The sequence below is a fragment of the Aspergillus tanneri genome (assembly GCF_003426965.1).
Source record: "Aspergillus tanneri strain NIH1004 chromosome Unknown AapTan_3_pilon_pilon_pilon, whole genome shotgun sequence".
Classification (NCBI taxonomy): Eukaryota; Fungi; Ascomycota; class Eurotiomycetes; order Eurotiales; family Aspergillaceae; genus Aspergillus; species Aspergillus tanneri.
The window spans coordinates 2,875,720-2,894,924 of NW_022984630.1; the positions used below are offsets into that span (position 1 = coordinate 2,875,720).

At 46.2% G+C, this 19,205-nt stretch overlaps 7 protein-coding genes across 7 annotated transcripts; 4 read left to right on the forward strand and 3 right to left on the reverse strand.

Annotated features, from left to right (window-relative positions):
* Positions 1 to 1,709: 1,709 nt before the first annotated feature.
* On the forward strand, positions 1,710 to 3,751 carry ATNIH1004_004743 (uncharacterized protein; the record flags this gene model as incomplete). Its single annotated transcript, XM_033569412.1, has 3 exons — positions 1,710 to 2,912; positions 2,969 to 3,258; positions 3,322 to 3,751. 3 exons carry the CDS (start codon positions 1,710 to 1,712, stop codon positions 3,749 to 3,751), a joined length of 1,923 nt encoding a protein of 640 aa, XP_033428218.1.
* Positions 3,752 to 4,517: 766 nt separating this feature from the next.
* IPK1 (Inositol-pentakisphosphate 2-kinase) lies at positions 4,518 to 7,018 on the reverse strand (the record flags this gene model as incomplete). Its single annotated transcript, XM_033569413.1, has 3 exons — positions 4,518 to 4,813; positions 5,965 to 6,124; positions 6,185 to 7,018. Coding segments are annotated over 3 exons (1,290 nt in total), but the record flags the coding sequence as incomplete, so codon positions are not given.
* Positions 7,019 to 9,290: 2,272 nt separating this feature from the next.
* On the forward strand, positions 9,291 to 10,159 carry ATNIH1004_004745 (thiamine-binding protein; the record flags this gene model as incomplete). Its single annotated transcript, XM_033569414.1, has 5 exons — positions 9,291 to 9,359; positions 9,537 to 9,642; positions 9,781 to 9,883; positions 9,985 to 10,015; positions 10,106 to 10,159. 5 exons carry the CDS (start codon positions 9,291 to 9,293, stop codon positions 10,157 to 10,159), a joined length of 363 nt encoding a protein of 120 aa, XP_033428220.1.
* A 256-nt stretch (positions 10,160 to 10,415) lies between these two features.
* ATNIH1004_004746 (uncharacterized protein) lies at positions 10,416 to 12,343 on the reverse strand (the record flags this gene model as incomplete). The annotated part of the gene is made up of 3 exons (XM_033569415.1): positions 10,416 to 11,176; positions 11,263 to 11,438; positions 12,264 to 12,343. 3 exons carry the CDS (start codon positions 12,341 to 12,343, stop codon positions 10,416 to 10,418), a joined length of 1,017 nt encoding a protein of 338 aa, XP_033428221.1.
* Positions 12,344 to 12,480: 137 nt separating this feature from the next.
* Positions 12,481 to 15,039, reverse strand: ATNIH1004_004747 (uncharacterized protein; the record flags this gene model as incomplete). The annotated part of the gene is made up of 1 exon (XM_033569416.1): positions 12,481 to 15,039. The coding sequence occupies one exon, from the start codon at positions 15,037 to 15,039 to the stop codon at positions 12,481 to 12,483; it is 2,559 nt and encodes an 852-aa protein (XP_033428222.1).
* A 389-nt stretch (positions 15,040 to 15,428) lies between these two features.
* On the forward strand, positions 15,429 to 16,036 carry ATNIH1004_004748 (cytochrome c oxidase subunit 7; the record flags this gene model as incomplete). The annotated part of the gene is made up of 5 exons (XM_033569417.1): positions 15,429 to 15,457; positions 15,629 to 15,707; positions 15,777 to 15,837; positions 15,891 to 15,922; positions 16,007 to 16,036. The coding sequence occupies 5 exons, from the start codon at positions 15,429 to 15,431 to the stop codon at positions 16,034 to 16,036; spliced, it is 231 nt and encodes a 76-aa protein (XP_033428223.1).
* A 1,516-nt stretch (positions 16,037 to 17,552) lies between these two features.
* On the forward strand, positions 17,553 to 19,090 carry ATNIH1004_004749 (putative C6 transcription factor; the record flags this gene model as incomplete). Its single annotated transcript, XM_033569418.1, has 3 exons — positions 17,553 to 17,631; positions 17,685 to 18,574; positions 18,635 to 19,090. The coding sequence occupies 3 exons, from the start codon at positions 17,553 to 17,555 to the stop codon at positions 19,088 to 19,090; spliced, it is 1,425 nt and encodes a 474-aa protein (XP_033428224.1).
* Positions 19,091 to 19,205: the final 115 nt, after the last annotated feature.

Below are 19,205 nucleotides of genomic sequence, written 5' to 3' on the forward strand. Positions count from 1 at the left end.
AGAAAATCGACGTTCCCGAGAGTCACAGGCCCGGTCGGGACTCGCGTGATCGACGCGACACCACCAAAATGGCTTCGATTTTCAACGGGCTGATTGCAGAACTGCGCGAGAGTGGATTTATCGGGGGGAATGTTTACTCCAGCTAAAATTTCGAACCTCACCCTTGAGAACTAAAGGGAATAAATGCTCCTCGAGAGTTGGGTTTTTCCGGTTCTTCTCAGGACGAAAGGGGGCAAAAAAAAAAAAAAAAGGGAAAGGCGGAATACGGGTACGGAGCTAAAGGAACACTTTTACGTCACTCCACCGCAGCTTCCGTCCGATCTACTCCGATTTTTCATCGCTTCGTGGAGTCTAGCAAGGAACGGCATGATCTGCGTCATGAGGTACTCCTAATGAATTGTTTGACCCGAGCCTCTGACTGGACACTGCCTCCTGCACTCATTCTCCTTTTGTTTACTGTTGCGACGCTAACTGCTTTTATTATACAGTAATCTGTTGATCAAGGCCAAAACAATTATTTCGGACTTAAGAGCCTCCTGAACGAGATAAGCCGTCTAGGATTCTCGATGAAGACGGCTCTTTAACCAAACCCCTACAACAAACAGACCACTGTTGATACTGACAACAGCAAATTATCGGTTCAGTCCATCAAGTCAGATGTTGACGTACTGTCCGCAAGTTGGCTAACTAGTTACGTATTCGGTAAGCGGCAAGCAACCTCAGTAATGCTTATACAATGGCACTTTTTGCGATCCTAAGCTAATCTTAGAGCTGTGGCGTAGTATTAAGTTCTATATATTATATACATATTATAGAACACATATTTGTTTTATTAAGATTTTTGTAAAATTTTCTAAACTATAATGCAGGAAAAATCTCTATTACAACTGTATTTAATGCCCTCTCTATGTAATATAAAAAAACTACTTATAATACAAGCTTCTAGGCTTAATATTTGTTTATGTACTATTATATTAGTCTAAAGTCTAGATTCTAGGCCATATTGATATGTCGTTGAGATATTAAGATCGCTAAAAGTGCCAATTTATATGCAATACAGACGTTGCTCGCTCGCTTACCGAATACGTTAGCGCAAACTACAGAGTAGACAACATAGTTAACCTACTCTTAACTAATTGGTTAAGTTAATCTTGTACCTGCCCGGAGCATGGGATGATTCATTAATAAACTAACTCTAGACAGGCCGTTTGTTTAAAAGGTTCTGACATTAGTGTTCTCTTGTTCTTGTAGTCCACTTTCTTGATCACTACAATGTACAATGCTGCTACTTCATATTCCGTACTTGTTTATCCTTTATTGTAAGACGAGCACTAGAACAGGCTGCCTACATGTTCATCAAAGTCACATAATATGACTTGCAACAAAATTTGTCTTTTTAACTAACACATTATATTGAGGAAGATGTATATTATTTAAGACTGGTCTAAAAGTGGAATAAAATCAAGTATTTTGTTCGAAGCGCCTTTGACAGGACAATAGATGATGACATAACCACAATGAGAGCTCACCGGAGCAACCATGGCGCTAGTCCATTTCAGGAAAAGGGTCAATAGCTGTTCCCCCGAATAGACTGAGTACCTACCATCAATCAACCAGCACTTACTCTGTACATGCAAACCCCAGTTTATGAAAGACTCAGCAGCTGGATTTAGGGAAAACAAAGGTTTGATTAATACCTTCCAGTAGCTATGCCATCCCCCTTCTCTCCTGTCGCCGTAGGTGACGCAACGCCCAAACGATCGAAACCGAAGTCAACGAAAACCCGAGCCCATGCCCAGAGGAGAGTGTATGGAAAACGAAAGGTGGATGCACCGAGAGCAGTTTTTGACGAGAGGAGCCCGGCAAAACTCATTGAGAAAAAAACAACAGAGGCCGTCCAAGATGCTGTGGATTGTATCCAGGCCAAATTGGCCGAGGTTCGGATAGACGAGACGCAAGCTACGCAGCAGGAGGAAGCCACCGTTGAAAAGACGATTAAAAAGGCGGGTGAGGCACGCAATACGGAAGATGAACATGGATCAAACATTGAGACGCAGCATATTGAGCCTGAAAACGGGCCTCATTCGGCCAAGCCAACTCCAAAGAAAAATCCTGTGACAAAGAAGCGATACGAAACCATGGTGGAAGTCAGAATTAGCCCGAAAATTGATACAAGGAAGTCTAAGAGGGAGCAAAGAGATTGCCAAAGCACTGATGAGAATGGGAAGCGGACAACAAGAAACAAGCCTGCCCAACACTTGTCGTCGAGCTTCGCTTCAGACGACAAAGCGAATGCCTATGTCCGCACTATCCTTGACGAAGCCTTATCACCAACTGCTGCTCATAGTGTTCAACAATTTAGCTCATGGGCAGCGCACGCTGGAAACCTCTTGGAGGTTGTGAAACTCGCGGAGGGCTCTTATGGAGAGGTCTATAAGCTTCGACTGCGCGAGGAGGTCTGTAAAAAGGAGATGTCCAAGGCAAAACTTGCCCGCCTAAAAACATATGGTGATGGCGTTTTTAAAGTTGTTCCTCTGCGAGCGCAGAGTGGACCAGGCTCGAAGAAATTCACCAGCATTCAGGAGATCGTGACTGAGGTCAAGATGTTGAAATATTTGGATCCAATCCCCGGCTTCGCCCGATTCAGGGAGATTCATGTTGTTAAAGGTCGATTCCCAGAGTCTTTCCAGAAGGCATGGGACTACTATAAAAAGACCAAGGATGATTGTCTGAACCCTAACCCGTCCAGTAAGAGGGCGTATCCGGACTCACAACTATGGGCAATTGTGGAGATGGACGACGCCGGTTGTGAACTGGAGAAATTCTCCTGGTCTTCAATCTTCCAAATTTATGATATCTTCTGGGGAGTAGCAATGGCGCTCGCGCGGGCTGAAGAGTATGCGTTTTTCGAGGTAAGTTATTGCTATCTCGACCCGGATAATCCAAACCTTTACTAAAATATGTAAAGCACCGCGACCTCCACCTTGGAAACGTTTGCATCAGAAGTACTCGGCCGGATGGCCGCATGGACCCGCCAACTGATGTCGAGGTAATGCGTTTATTGTCACCGAGTGGATTCGGTATCAGCACTCTGGAGACCACCATTATTGATTATTCACTTTCTCGTGCGGAACTGAGGACAAGTGGGGAATTCACCGAGAGCGTGGATATTGCATCATCTGATCTCGACAAGAAACAAATATTCGATGCCATTGGTCGGGATGAGGACGAATTTATGTTAAGAAATACATATAGATAGTGAGTTTGTCTATCTAATGTTCGTAAAAATGAAGATGATCGTGATGTACTGACTATAGCCAGTATGCGCGCTCAGCTATATAAAGGAAACCCACTTAATACGGAAAAGACACCCGATATCCCTGGAATTTGGGCTGAATACGCGCCACGAACCAACGTCGTCTGGCTCCTCTTCTTGCTCAAGTCGCTACTAAAGAACAATAAAAATGATGTTATTCCGACATCAAGACAACCCCTTGCTCCTTGCTCCCCTAACAAGGAGCTGAAGCCCAAATTCAAGTCACAAAACAAAAGCGCTAAACTTGTTTCCAAGCAGGCCTCAGTGGGAGTGCAGTCCAAAGTTTCTCAATTGAAAGAAACCCTGCAAAATCGACTCGACAAGACCTTGGAGCTCCTGGATCTCGAGTATGGGCACGAAGATATGTGTTGTGCTGCCGACTTGGTGGCATATGCCATTGATTCTCAATGGCTAAGCGAACAAGACTTTTTCTAGCATCGACTCATTACTGCATCACGACGGGGCTATATTCGCACATTATATACATATAGATGCATAGCGCGGCGTTTAACGTGATTCCGTCTGAAGTTGAAGTTGTTTTTATTCTATCCTGCATGTACAGCGTAAGCGACGCTTAGATGAGGATCATATACAAAGTTAATCCGATTTTATAATCTAATAAGTTTTATATATATCTATGCATTTAGATGTATATCAAAGTCCATAATTTACAATTTCCCATAAATCTTCACTCTGTCTGCGATCGGCTTCTGCGTCTTCTCATTCGGGCTTCCCTCCGGACTCCCAAACACCAACTGCGCAACAAGTTTCCAGTCACTGGGAATATCCCACTGCTTGGCCACCGGCGCATCAATCAAGGGATTATAATGCTGCAAGTTCGCCCCGAAACCGAGAGACTCCAGTGCCGTCCAAACTGAACAGTGATATAATCAGCTCACGTCACTAACAAAAATAGGGAACAATGAGAGAACCAAGCGAGTCAGTAGATGAGTAACATACGGAAATACTGATGCATAGCATTGGAATGGCCCGCCCACGGCTCGAAGTGATCTTTGTAAAGTGCAAATTTCTTGGAGAAAAGCTGAATATGAGCTGGGTCTTCGTAAAAGAGAATCTGCCATTTTATGAACATTAGTCTTTCTTTTCTTTATATTTAAATGTTTATTTTTATAGTCTTTATCACCCCATCCCACCACCCGAACATGGGTTAAAAAAAAAGAGAGAGAGAGAGACAACTCACAGTCCCAACACCCCCTTTTATACCCAACAACTTCGGCAAAGTCTGATTCCTCCACGTTGTCTCAGGCACAGCGCCGGAATTCACCAGACCCTCAAAGATCTGAATCACCACGTCCCAGAGCCGTTCGTGTTCACCGTGCAACAGCACCAGTAGTCTTGTGGACTGGGTGTTGAAAGCGCTTGGGACGTTCAGGATAGCTGCGTGAACTAGGTCTTCGATCTTGGAGTCCGGGACGGGACTGTCATTACCGAGCTTGTAGATGGTTCGTCGTGCCTGGGCCAGCTCGACAAATGTGTCTGTTTTTGTGGGACTGGGGGTAATGTTTGTTCTTGTGAATGCGCGAGCAGGTTGGGAAGGACGAATTGGGGACATGGGGAGGGAGAAGAGGCGCGAAGAGAAGGGGCGAAGAAGACGCCAGGAAGCCATTGGGGCTGTATTTGGATTCTAGGGTGGGTGAGAGTGAAAAGGGATGGGGTATGGGGTCAAGTTGTTTAAGAATTAGTATATAGACTTTGGCGGTTCTGGTGGGCTTCACGCGGAATTACGGATAAGGATTATAAATGGCTCACCTGTCTATTACTATGGATTTAAACTTTAGATGAGATTCAGATCGAAGGTAAATTATTCGTACGATTATTCATCCGATGAACCATGAAACTTGATAGTTGATAAGTGTACTTGATAATGCTTATTTATGCTTAACCAATCAATCTATTTTCGCCACTTCTAGGGCACCCTTCAGCATACACTTTAGCAGCACTTTTTGTGTGGTATCTTTGTGGGATTGATTTCCCCTGAGTTGAGCTGCGAATCTTCCTAAAAGCTTGCAATGTCACGGCCTTAGGAAATTGGCTTACATCTTTGTGTTGGCGAGATAGTTCTTGAATACTAGGTGTCCTCAACATAGCACCGAGATATTCCTCTTGCAGTAATATTTTGACATCGTTCTCAATTTAAGTACAACATATTGTAGCAATTACCGTAGCCATGCGTTCGTTTGATCAGCATGCAAGGCTCCTTGAATTAGTATTATTAGATCCAGCATAATCAATAACCAGTAGTAGTCCCTATAGGAGAACTAATGTACATACATACAACACGAAAGCCGCCCATGACCAAGATGCAATGAAGCAATGCAATGCTAAAATTCTACCAGAATTGAAAGAAACAAAGTATGGATTAGCAGAATTGAAACATTTGGTTGAGCATAAAAGTGGGCAGTCCAGCAATGGTTTATAAAAAGAGAAGAGGACTTGTGAGAAAAACCACAATACATCTATCAGGGTCATCCTGAAATAAAGTTAGCAGATCCAATATGGGTACTGTATACCCCAATCAATTGTTTCACCATGAGTTCAATAACAGTAAGCGACAGGAAAGGGGCCAGATTAAAAAAGCCAGCCCTATATTGATGACTGCGAAGGATATCGCGAATTGTGTAACGCACATTCGCTGGCATGTGCACAGGTCGTACATCCCATGTACCAACCTTCGGTAATCAGCTGGTTCTCCAGGTCAACCCAATATTGTGCTTTGCCCCCAGCCCCCGTCTTCAGATCAAGGTCACCAAGGCGTATCTCAACAGCATCGCCGTCATCAGGTGGCATCTTTTATGGTCAGCTCACTTTTTCACATTAGACAATTGGGCTTTTCAGCGGACAGCTTACCTTAATGAACATCGTGCAGTCCCTCAAGGTCATTGCCAGTGACTTTTCTCGGGATTGCGGCGGAGGTCCGAGGAGCCCTACATCTCGCGCGACTTTTTGGTGCCCGAGAAGGGTCTGCAACGTGCTATTCCGATAAAGCACTTTTGCTAGTCGCAGCTGATCTTTGCAACCTTTAACCAATTTTGCCGCCCGCATAACATTCTCAAATCTATCAGACACAAGGTCCAGGGGACAGAATGAACGTTCCTCTGGCCTTCCGGCTCTGCGAGCGTCATGGTTTTTCATTTCGCGTAGAGAACAGGTGCGACACCTGCGACTATTTGCTGGTGCAGAGGGTGACTGAAGAAGCCACTTGGGCTTCAGCTCAGCAAGGACCGTACCAGGACTATCGAAGACGGTCATATCCGTGATCAAGAGACCGAATGGTTCGGTGACAGAAAGATAGACGCCATGCCGCCGTTTTGGACGCCTGCCGTGTACCTCGGCCGCATGCAATTGATCATTGCACTGTTGGACGAGCCCTCTTGGGAGATACACAAGCTCCTGATCGACCAGTTCATCTTGCTTAAATAGGGGGCGGATGGTCCTGTCAAAATTTCGGGCAATTTCCTGGTAAGGAATTCCCGACGCTGTATCCTTGCGGAGTCGCAGCAACTTGCCTTTGAATTCGGGAGGTACATAGAGAGAATCGGTCCCACAAGGCACGGTCTTCTTAGACCCAACAGCTGAAGCCCCCGATATCGATATAATCCTGTAGATGACATTCGCACCGCCTTCTGCGAGGTAAACAAGTTGAGCTCCGAGCGGAAGCTCTAGAAAATTGGGTTTAGTCATTTGTTAGGTCGTCAAATAATGTATTATGGCCGTCTCCTGTGGAAAAACCATGGCCGCGAAGACAGCTTACAACCCCGGTCAATATAGCGTTGAGAGCTTAAGCGGCAGAGATTCACCAAAACAGTAGTGTGAATCTCTATGCACGCTGTAAAATGCCGAATAAATAGTTGGCGTATGCGCCAAATTAGTAGGGTACTAATAAAAGCAAAAATCTTGTTATGGGTGCAGGTGCAATGAAATCAGAATGGAGAAATAGGCTCCAGAACTGCGCAGGTCTGTCCAGCACAACAAGAGAACTCAGATCAAGTAGTTGTTCTATTGGAGATTTTAATAAGATTTCACTGCACCCTTTGGTCTGTGTGCTGGCTGGTTTTCTCCTTCAGTTCTCGAGGCTATTAGCCAATTAAACAAGAATGGAAGAACACAAAGGCAACCTGTAAGGTATTTTATGACGTCTCTATCCAGTCAAATCTCCTTTAAAACCGCTCTGGCTACTTCGGAACGACGGAAGACAACCCCAGAATAACTAACGACGGAAGATCCTCCAAGCCCGATAGCGTTTAGCGGGAGTGTTTCTAGATCAATGCTGAGGTCGGTGCAGGGTTCTAGTGGTATCAGCACCTTGTAGCGCTTAGCTTTGCGAGTCTTAAAGCGGGTTCCATGCCAATCAGATCACGACCGCCGAGAAAGTTTCCAGGTATTCTGATATCGACTCAGTGGAGTTCATCTGATGCACAAAACAGAAGCAAGCAAGCCGCACGCGCCTCGACGAAAAAGCAACAGCGAAAGAGAAGTGGGAAAGTGGACCAATGCCAGTTTTGGGGGCGAGCTGGAGGTGTGTTCGATCGCAAGTCGTCGGGTACACAGACGTCTGCGACTTCGAGCCCTGAGCGACAAAGCAACGTTGCGATAGGCGGTCAGCGTGTCTGTAGTGCCCTATTGACTTGATGAATTCTGAGGAGTATATTCCTCGACGATCGCCGAGAGTAAAAAAAAAAAAAGAAAAAGAAAACCGAATGCCTGTCAGATCGTGCGAGTAATACCAAGCGAGAAAACGGTCAGACCAGCAGGGATGCGTCACATTCAGCTTGAGTCGTTTGCCACCGACCACCGCTTCCCTTCTGGGAAGTAAGAACGAGAGGAAGAAGGTCCTAGTCCACCTGGTCGCCGAGAGAGAAGGAAAAGGGGAAAGGAAGGGGCCAGCTCTAAAAGATAAAATTCAGTATTGAGCTGAAAAGAGGTCGATAGTCGGATCGTGAGCCTAGGTCTCAGTTGCTGGCTGGCTGACTCGTGAATAAAGAAATGACGCAGGGTCCATCGAGAGACGTAGAACGCCAAAGTCTATCGCTCAGGTCCCGGCTTTCTTCATTCTTAACCACCCAGCATTATGAGCTCGTTGAAGAAGGGGATTATCGTTGACTTTCTGTCCGTTTAAATTATTCTAAATATTGGCCTTTGCTATTAATCCCCTTTAATTCTTATGGCTTATTCCTGGGAATTTCAGCGGGCTGTTCGACAGAGAGACCAGCAAGGCTGATCCAGGATCATTAGATTCAGATCCAACCATATCAACAGGGCTGGTGATCAGGGATGAGGGGCTTAGTGTTCATTGTTAAACGATCTGGGGTAAGGAGGAACCAGGGAGGAAAAAAAAAAAAAAAAAAAAAAAAAAAAAAAAAAAAAATAAAAGTCAAAGAAGGACCGAGGTTCTATACAGCGTATACTCTCTTCGACAAGTTGACTCCAAAGTGAACAAGACGTTCAAATCCATCATATCAGATGTAGATACTTCGATCAGTCCCAATAGAAGGTCTCAATTTGAAGAGTTGTGACAAGAGTACGGCGATGGCGACGTGTTGCCCACGGTAGATGGTAGTATACAGATGTTATAACGATGGAAGGCTCTCCTTTCTCGCATATGAGTATCATATCTTTATCGTCGAACATGGCACCCAGTCCGGATCACATGTTGGACGATCAACAGGAAGCATGTATAGGAAGGAAGTGGAAGTAGTGTTCGGCGTCGAATGTACGAGTAAGCTGTAACTGTTTCCCCGCGAGTGGTTAATACTACTCTTCCATTTCTGCCCCTCCATCGAACCCCGCGTCTTGCTCCCCTTCGATTCTGTTTCCACCTTCCCCGTCTCAGTCTTAAGACACAATACCCATCCGATTACTGCAGGAAACCAGAATAGGATATAAAAAGCGGGACGTCTACTGGACACAAAAACGTCCGACCTCCGCATTTCAAGGACAACCTCTCTACACAGATATGGCTTCTGCAGACATAGGGTCAATCCCGACACCCGCCCACTGCACAGCCGACTTCTGCCTAATCCCAGTATGTTCGTCTTTCAATTGCGTATAGCTTTGACCTTGGGATTTCTTCGCCCCCATTCTCGCCGCAAAGCTTCCCAAGGATGTGATGATAAAGTCGCTCTGCCGATGCGACCCGAGTCAGCCTGACATCATCCATACCGTATGTTTCAGGTATTCACTAATTCGAGCAAACCAATAGATTGGAACTTCCTCCCCCTCCGTCTCTGCCCAAATTGCAGATGTCCAGCGTCTTGTCGAGAAGTCAGGCCTGAAGTATGTTATGCACTCAGCCGGAACAACCCTGGGTACGTCGCTCTGATTGTTTGTCTCACTGCATCGCCATCGTCGCACAAGCTCCTGCAGCTCATATGATTGTTCACTGTTTGATTAAAGACCGACAACATGGTTCTGCTCCCCGGCTCTAATTTTAATGGTAAAAACAGAAGGTCCCTGGGACCAGGTCCATCATGTCATTGGCCAGGCGCATACCATCCTCCATCAGCAAGGGATAGTCCGAATACAAACTGATATTCGAGCCGGTTCAAGGTGTGTGCTTCCCCCTATCTCTTCGAAATGTGGTGATTCCATTGGTCCTGAATGTCTCTTTCTCTGACGAGTGCTAATTGCATTTCCTCCTGTCTTTCCAGAACCGATAAGGAGCAGTCATTTGAGGATAAGGTGAGTAAAGTCAGGCAATTATTGGGTAAGGAGTGAGGAACCCATATTGGGAGGGGCTATAGGTATGGGTAGGTGCTTTGGATTGCGTAGTGGATGTACATTGACGAACAGTACTACCTATTTGCACCGGCTAAGGACTCATAAAACAGTCATCTGATTCAGATCATAATTGACAACCAAAAACGCCCTTTTCTATGACCTCCATATCCTGTCGACCTATGTATAGCAAATGATTGTCATGCAAAATAACATCCATACGTTCCCAAAGCCAGCGCAGATCTAATACATACCAATCACAGAAATGCAGACGATCCAAAAATACACGTGATAACATATCCAAATGGTGATATGGGGGAAAAAATAATATAAAAAGAAGGTCATGACACTGTCCTCGCTCGATTTAGAGGGAGATTCCACCGCCGAGTAATCCCCAGTCGCCTCCTGCCCACACCCACTCACCCATGCTTGGGTTTGCGCCGGACCTAGCCTTCTGGACGACCTCAACGAGGCCTTTGAAGACATTCGTATATGTGGATGCCGTGCTTGTTTCAGAAATGGCCGTTACATTTTTACGCCCCACGGGGGAGCTAACGCCATTGAGCTTATCCACGGTATCAATGGCAGGCCCCTTGTCAAAGTAGTCCACAAGGATGAAGGCCGGCTGACGGTTGTACACTTCCTTGCACTTAGACGCCGCATCCCCGAGGTTTCCTGTTCCCCCAGAGGGAGCATTCGTTGTAGAAACGTAGCTGGTATTTGGCTGTTGGATATTGAAGATGACGGACTGATAGAGGAAATGATTCATAAACGGCAAGCGGTTCGAAGATAAGGCAGCAGAAAGATTGTTTTTGACGCTGCTCGGGCGATCAGGGTTGCAAGAGAAGTTGGACGGTGACGTCACGTCGTACGGATTCTCCCAGATGAAAGTGAACTCGTCCATGAGGTATGGAGCGACAGTATTTTTGGATGCGTCCAGTGATGCCACAAAAGTGATCAGCCTGGTGTTACCCTTGATTAAATCTTGCAGAGTTGGCCACGAGGACGGGGCGGTGGTCTGCGAGGTAGGTTTATAGGCATATTTCGTGATGTCAGCCGCTTTGAATTCCGAATCGAGGTCGGAGGCCGCAGCATTGTCGGAATTGACCAGTAGCACAGTTACCACTAACGATGGAAATAACTATCAGCACTAGATTTACGAAAGGCAAGAAAAGATAAAAAGAAACAGAAGTGGGGTGGGGAGAATGTACCGTCATTAGTGTTCGAGTCTAACCAGGTCTTGATTTCCTTCAACCACGAACTCAGTTTCCCTGCATCTAGGTAATCGCAGCCCGTATGACACAAATGCCACTCCGAGTCTTTCTTGTGAACTTGGGCCGATACCAGGCGGACGCCAGCGTCGAGTTGAGAGGTAGTATTCACATATCTACGGGCGGGTCAGTGAACGATTGATTTACCGGATCAGACTAGGTCAAACACACTGGTTTCCAAAGCTTGAGTAGCTAGTCGAAGCATCCTTTATAAATGGGCTGTCATGGGCACCCAAGTGGGTGATTTCACCGTATGACTTGTCGCATAGATCGGGAGAGTTGTTGCAGGCTGTTTTCCGGGGAAGTATGGCATTTCCCGCCACGAAGGGCAGGAGGCCTAAGACGGCGAGTCCTAGCATATTGATAGACGTATCCTGTGGATGGCAGACGTGAAGATCGCGGACAAAAGGGAAAGGAGACCGGGAAGGATATAAAGTAGAGAGCAGAAGATCTGACGGTGAAAGTAGAAACAGATAAAGTCAAATAGGAGAATGGCCAAAGGGCTACCTACTGGTAAGGTAATAACAACAAAATTGTATTGCGATACAGAGTACAAAGGTGAAGAAGTTGAACTGGAGCTAGAGTATGACCTCTAGGATAAAAATAAACCCCACATCTACAGAGAAGTTTGAACTAAGATGGGTCTAAGGGGAAGAAGACAAATGAAGCAATCAGTTTCATCGCAAGGCAACGAGAATCCGACAGGGTCTATGTTTTGGATCTACACAAAGGATTGATTGGAGTCGAAAAAGGATGACAAAGTTACGCAGAGAGGGTCAGATTAGTCGGTCAGTAACTATTCCTGTGACGACGCATGCTGTCGATCTGACAAGTGACGATTCAAGTCAGTCAGTGCCCTATAAGAATGGAGTCTGGCCGCGTTGCCTCCGCAACTATTCTTAGAACGAGCCGAGATTCGTTCCATTACATGATGACCTTACCTGACTTGGCCGGCCACGCCATGCTCCGTGGCTCGGCAAGCGGGGATTTCGCGGCTGTGTTTGGTTGTTGTCTCGGCCATGGTTGCCGTGCACTTTTAACGGGGAATAAATACACGGAAACCTACGTATCTATGCGCTCATGTATTTGAAGAATCACGAAGATATATAGGATCTCCAACGAGGTGCTGAATCTATTACTCTATTATATACATTAGTATCACGGTGGCTCTTGGTTATTGAGCCTGCTGCGACTATATACTATCATGTCGCTCCTAATAGCGGCAGCTTTTCGTTGACGGCCATTTCTCGCGGTTCTCCGCAGGGACATTTTCGATACCGGAGGGTTCACAAGTCGATGTAAATCATCGTGTTCTCGGCCGCCGAACAATGATGGTTCTCCCCAAGCACGATGGATATCACCAATGACCTGATCTATACTGTAGGGATTCTCTCGTCGCAACATGCGATTCATGCCGCGACTGGATTCAAACGACCGTCCAAAGATCACTTTCAGCCGCTGTCGACAAGCTTGGCGAATGTCTCGTACTTGCAACTGGACTCCATTCTGCTCCAACTCACGCAGAAGCACCAGGCCACGTACCCAGGGGATAGCGACTTCACTGTCCACTCCAAATGGTTGATATTCCTTTTCGGGATTTCGGGAGATCCGCATCTTGAACCCCCACGACACAATTGCTGCCTGCATTTGACTGGTAAATATAGCTTCGAGGAGGCGGTTGCCGTCGACTCGGGCTAATTCGGAATGTCTTTTCACGGGAGCGCTAATCGTCCGAGAACCAACGGTGTTCTTTGGAATAGACGAATACTGACGAGCCAGCCAAAGACTACAGTCTCGGAGGTCGTGCCAGCGATTAATCATTCCAAGTCGTTTCAGGATCTCAACCCACAGCTCAGGGGACACTGGTGTGCCCGCTTTAACGCCGCGTTGCAGAATCTGGGAAACGAACGTAACCTCCTTTACGAGGGAGCGACCTCGTATATGCCTTGGCATATGTCCTTGTTTGCGTGGTGTGAGGACGTGTCGCACCATAAATTCGATGCTCTCCTTGGACAGGGCCCTGTCCCGCAAGGCCATATCATCAACAACGTTGGAAGCAAAGCGCCATTCATCCGCCGCAATGAATTTCCGAAAATGAACGTTGGATAAATCAGGTCTCTCTTTGCGTGCTTCAGTGAGAATGGCCAAAGTCATGTTGTATTGACGCCAATCGCGAGACGCATAGTACGATACCAACAAAGACTCTTGCATGGCTACATCCTCAAGCATTTCGAAATGTTGGTCACTCTTCAGTAAATCGGATAGAAGAACTTCACGATTTTCGGCAGCTAGCTTGCGAATGAGGCGTGCGAAAACACTATTTCCTGTGGAAATCCCTGCTGTCTGAAGCTGGCGAAGCTTATCTAGTATATCCTGACTGCCATGGGCTCTGACTGCCATCTCACGCAGAGTCTGTGGCCCAATAGATGAAACACCTAACATTTGTAGTCCAGAAATAATCATGTCAAAGTTGAAGGCCTTTGTAGCAAAAAGGCGGGCACCGAATTCGTCCTTGAAGGGTTTTTCTTCGAGCCATGCTCCTTTCTTTGTCTGGAGATCTTTCGTAGTAGGGTCATCTTTTTCCATTAAGTCTATTCGATTGGGGAAATGCTCATCAACATAACAAGCGAGCTTTTGGAGAAGCGGACGTGGCCAATTCTCCTTCGCAAATTCTAGCAATGGCTGGATGTCCTCGTAAGTTTGTGGATGGTCGTTTCTTGCAACCAAGAACTTGTGCATCGGAAATACATCTTCGTAGTGGCCATTGCGTAGCAACGTGCATATGACAGGACCATATATGCGATGATCCTTTGTACAGTGACAGATATTCTGAAAGATCCATAAGCCCGATGATATCCGCCTTCGGTTTTTCGAAGAGATATCTCGGCTTCCAGGCTTGCGACAAAGCGTGAGAGCTGGCTTGAGAACCCGTAGTATATCGTTTGGGCTAGACAGATGAATATGCTGAAGCTTCTTATGCCACTCCACGGCTCGTTGTGGCTTTCCCTGTTCTATAAAACCTCCAACGACAGACTCATAAAACCTGTCCCATCGATTTCCTGTTTTCTTCCAAAGGTCCGAAGCATAATTTTCCAGCTCGTTCATAATGACAGCTCGTTTTAAGCCTAGGTTCACGAAGCTTTGCCAGAAAAAATCTGCCCTTTCGCCCCGGACGGGAAGCTGCACTCCTTCCACTCGCACCATCAAACCTTCCCATATATCGAGAGTGCCTTTGTCGCCATAATGTCGCTGTCGATAGCGAAGCAGCTCTTCCCAAAGGGCAAAATCATGCCGACGAGTCGGGTCGTCCACTAACCGTGTCCCAATATCATTGCTGTGTCCCACGTCGGACTCGAACTCCAATTTCTCCAGTTGTAACCCCACATCCCGCGGTAAGCCAGTGGACGATGTTGTGGACTCCAATAATTTTGCGAATTCATTGCTATTCGCCACTTCGCTTCGTGGTGGTTGGATCTCATATACGCGAAAACTAGAAGGCCGCGGCTGCGATCGCCTTCGAAGTCTGTGGCCGCCTAACTGTTCGAATTCAGCACCATGTTCATCAATTTTTTGGACCTGACTTTGCGAGTAGTATCGTAGGCATTCCTTCTTGCATCGGGACTCTAGCTCTTCGATTCCGGTAGGTATTGAGATGAGAGAGTCCAGCACCGAGAGAGCTGACGGTCTCTTCAGTAAGCGGAGAAGAGCCGGTCGCATGAGTGGTGAGAGGAAGGCGAGGGTAAAGTAAATTTGTATGTCTGAACATCCTCCTCGTCAATACCCCATTTGCGCACATTAGATAAATGGGTTGAGGAGAGTAATGGCTTTTGCATGCCCTCTAACCCAAAGGATACATTTTTGGATGACGAAGACCGGCATTGATGAACTATTCCGTTTATGGCCAAGTATATCATATCACATGATTAAGGTTATTTACTAAGCATGGCATGTCACAGGACGGAATATCGAGGGATGTCACGTGAGTCTCACCTTGTTCGGATCCACAGCTCACGACATCGTCTGAGGGTTGTTGCGAGCATTTCAGTTGTCATTGTTGTTTCTGTTCCCTCCAAATCCTCGCTCGTTCGCAATTGCGTACCGCCAAAATGTTTCGCACTGTCCCTCGTATGGCTGGGTATGTATTTTTTCACTTTATCTGTCTCCTACCCAATCTCAATTCTGCGCACTACCAATTGAACATCGAGTTGTCGGCTCAACTTTGCTGCCCCTGCTGGTCAAATTTATTTGGAATTGGTCCTCCCTCACTTTTCAACTATACTAACGCCTTCTACCTTTCTCTTTATAGATTCGTGTTCCGCGAGAACCGTGTCCCTTACTACCAGCGCCTATTCCAGCAGCACGATGGCCAGCGTCAGTGGTGGCAGGTCAGCTATTCCACCGATCGACTTTTATGTCTCCTATGGGAACAGATCTCTAACATCGGCTGTCTAAAGACCAAGCGCAGTAAATACGTCCTGTACCCCTACCTTATCTCCGTCTACGGCATGGGTATTGGTGAGTGTTGTGGGAATACAGTCATAATCGCATAATAGCTAACCTCTTATTAGCTACTACCTATGCCATGTGCCGTATGGTTTTGGTCGGTGCTCCTTTTCTCTTCCAATATTCTCCTCCTGATTCAGCATCGGAATCTTTGGCGATCACATACTAACCCCCAAAACAGGGCCACAAGACCTGGTTCGGCAAGAACTAGGAGGGATCTGCGCCGATAACAATCGTTATCTCATAAAACAGTATGCCTAGTGTCCAATTGGTGGTGTATCTCTATGTTCTATGGCTGAGTTAAGAGGAATGTATTTGAGGTTGTATATATTACGATATACCTGGCGCCAATGAGAACCCTTTCCTCTAATTGATTCTGTTTGACTGGGTGCATTGATCTACTGGGCGCGTAAGATATTTAGAGCCTAAATTCTAGTAGATTTAATTTCGATGTCCTGATTTATGTAGTTAGGAGTGTTCGTTATCGCCAGTTGCTAAACTGTGTCGGTGTTTGATGGATTTATTTTTGCCCATCCATTCTGTTTTGCTGGAGAGAAAGGCTAGTATAATTCCGATGAAGAGTATTATCTTAAATATTGGCAATGTAGAGGCAGCATGAGGGTTTTGAACGGAGTAATTAGTTTTTGAGTACACCAAATTGAAGTACTGGAATTCTTAGTCAGCGGGTTGGATCCTTCCCTAGGCAATCGTGCCCATTAATTAGCTCGTCAATTAAATCAATCAATTAGCGAAGAGCTCATGCGATACCCAAGAATTGGTTGCAGTTAAACGCTTTTAACCCTGTGTATTAATACAATATCGCTGTTCAAAGTCCATATTCTATATAAGATCACTTGTCCTAGCTCCGCAGTAACAAACAAGGCCTTATCTATTCTAGTACAAGCAGGCTTCCAACTATGAGCAATACCTCCACTGAGAGACCAGCCAAACGAGTACGGCAAGCATGTGAGCCTTGCAGGTCAGTTTGTATTGATTATTTACTCCATACTGGCTAAGTCAGGTCTTTATTACAGGAGAAAGAAAGCAAAATGTCCAGGGGAGCAACCAGTTTGCTCGTTGTGTGCTCGCCTACATCAGAGATGCAGTTACGCTGAAGAAAGACGAATATCAATACCAACTGGCGCTCTCCAAGGGGGTTCGGCCCCTACCCCGGCTGCTTCGGATGCTAATTATCCCCGGTCTGTAGTAAGTGTCGACAGTTACTCGTTTATCTGACGCAAGATAGATAACTCCTATACCACAGGAAGATCGGCTTGGCGGTCTCGAATCTAAGATAGGAGAAATCCTCGATATTCTAGGGTATCTGAAACTTTCAAGGTTGATTAGAAGCCTTAGATACGCTGACATACAGCACCAGACAGAATGTGCCTTGCTGCAAACTGCACCCTTCATCGGGAATCAATTATGCCATGAATGCTGTTCACAATGGCTCTATGGCATTTTCGACAATAAGTCAAATCACACCGCTTCCAGCGTGGGATGCAGTACTCTCCATAGCCGGGTCGTACTTGATATATTGCGAATCGCAACCTCTTCCCCTCTTCCACAGAGGCACTTTCTTAGCTAGTCTCGGGACGCGCGATCCCGAAATAATTTACTCTGTACTTGCCTTAGGCATACGATTTTCAGAACCACAGCGAGGGGAAACGAGTAATGTCCTATCATCTCGTATCGGCAGCTATACGGAGGTCGCCAGAAGTTTGGTCATGAAGCGAGTGCTGGAGGGCCCCGTGGAGCTTTCGACTCTTCAGTGTTTATGTCTCTTAAGCTTAGTAGACTTTACAAGTATGGCATTTGCTGTTGGGAGTTGCCATGTTGCATGCTAACATTTTCAGTAGATGGCAATACACATCGCTCAAGTATCCATAGCAGCCTAGCGATGAATCTGGCACAATGTGCAAGCTTATGCTCTGAACCCCATGGTTCATTGCCCCCAGTTGCGCGTGAAGAGCGAAGACGTTGTTTCTGGAGCATCTGCCTTATGAAGCGTCTTCATGGTGTTGAGTTTGACAACCTGGATTTTCCAGATGGCCACTGTCCTCATTTCCCAGAAAGCCCGAATTTACCGCCCCAGCACTGTCCACCAAAAATGGCAGATGGGGGCCGATCAACTGATCTTCAAGACCATGGCATAATAGCCTACGTCATAATGTTGAGCGAAGTATTCGTGAAGACTGCAAGATATGTCCGACGACATGGGAAGCCAGACAGTGTCCCTCCATGGTCTTCGCAGTCGGAATACTCCAAGATAATAACACTCCAAATGGAGCTTGAAACACGTGTGCCATATGTTCACCGGTTTAAACCTGTTAATTTTAGCGAAAGAACGCTAGATGAACTACAGACTAATAGGGATTACTGGGGCCCCTTTCTCTTAAGCCAATTCTTGTATCACACGATCCTATGCCTGCTCAACCATCCACTGCTATTGTCACTCAGTCTTCGAAATTTCCGGAGCAGCATTCCTGAGATATTCTTGCAACACACATCTGATCTGATCTCCTCCCACACGACGTGGATAATCTATTTCCTTAATTACTTTGAAGAGAGGTCGTTCATGGTATCGGATCCATTTCTTGGGTACAGCGCAGCCGTGGTAGCTACGATTGAATTGCAGCTAAGCTTCACTGAGAACCCTACAATCCGAGAAGAGAAACGTGGGCGCTTTTTTAAGTGCGTTAGGTTTGTAGAATACCTGGGACAAAATTGGCCTCACATGGCGCGAATGGTATTCTGACCTCACTCGACTTATGTGTGACATTACTGACGCTCCTCTCCAACTATCCAGGCGGATCGATTGCAGAGTTTAGAGGACGCAGTTTCTGCTACCTATCGACCTGAATCCGGCGCTCAGAATAAGAGCCTGTTGATAGACCTCTCGCGATTTTGGGAAATCCTCGAATATTCTTCTAATGGCGACACAGACTCAGCTCGGCGAATGTTTGGTGACTCGTTGTATTCCAACTCACCTGCATTCACAGCAGAGGTCTCTCAGACATCGCCACTGCCAGAGCCGACACGCATGAGCACGCAGCAGGGGATATCACAGTCTCCTCTCCCAACCCACTTCAACCTTCAAACATCCTTGACCAGAGATCCATCCTGTCCTGTGGAATCTGTGGCAACATCCCAGCCCGCCGATTTACTGAATGATGAGTTTTCGATACTTGCTGCGAACTTTTTTTCCCAAGGCCAGGAATTTTTACGATTCAGTGATAATAGGGATGGTCTGGGTAATCTGTGAACAAGGCTTTTTCATAGAAAATTTCCACGTCATAGCAAGTTATGCATGCTTCTCTATATGCCTGAAAAGTTTAAGGTCTGAGTATTGGATGACCCAGACATTACATCCGTGATGT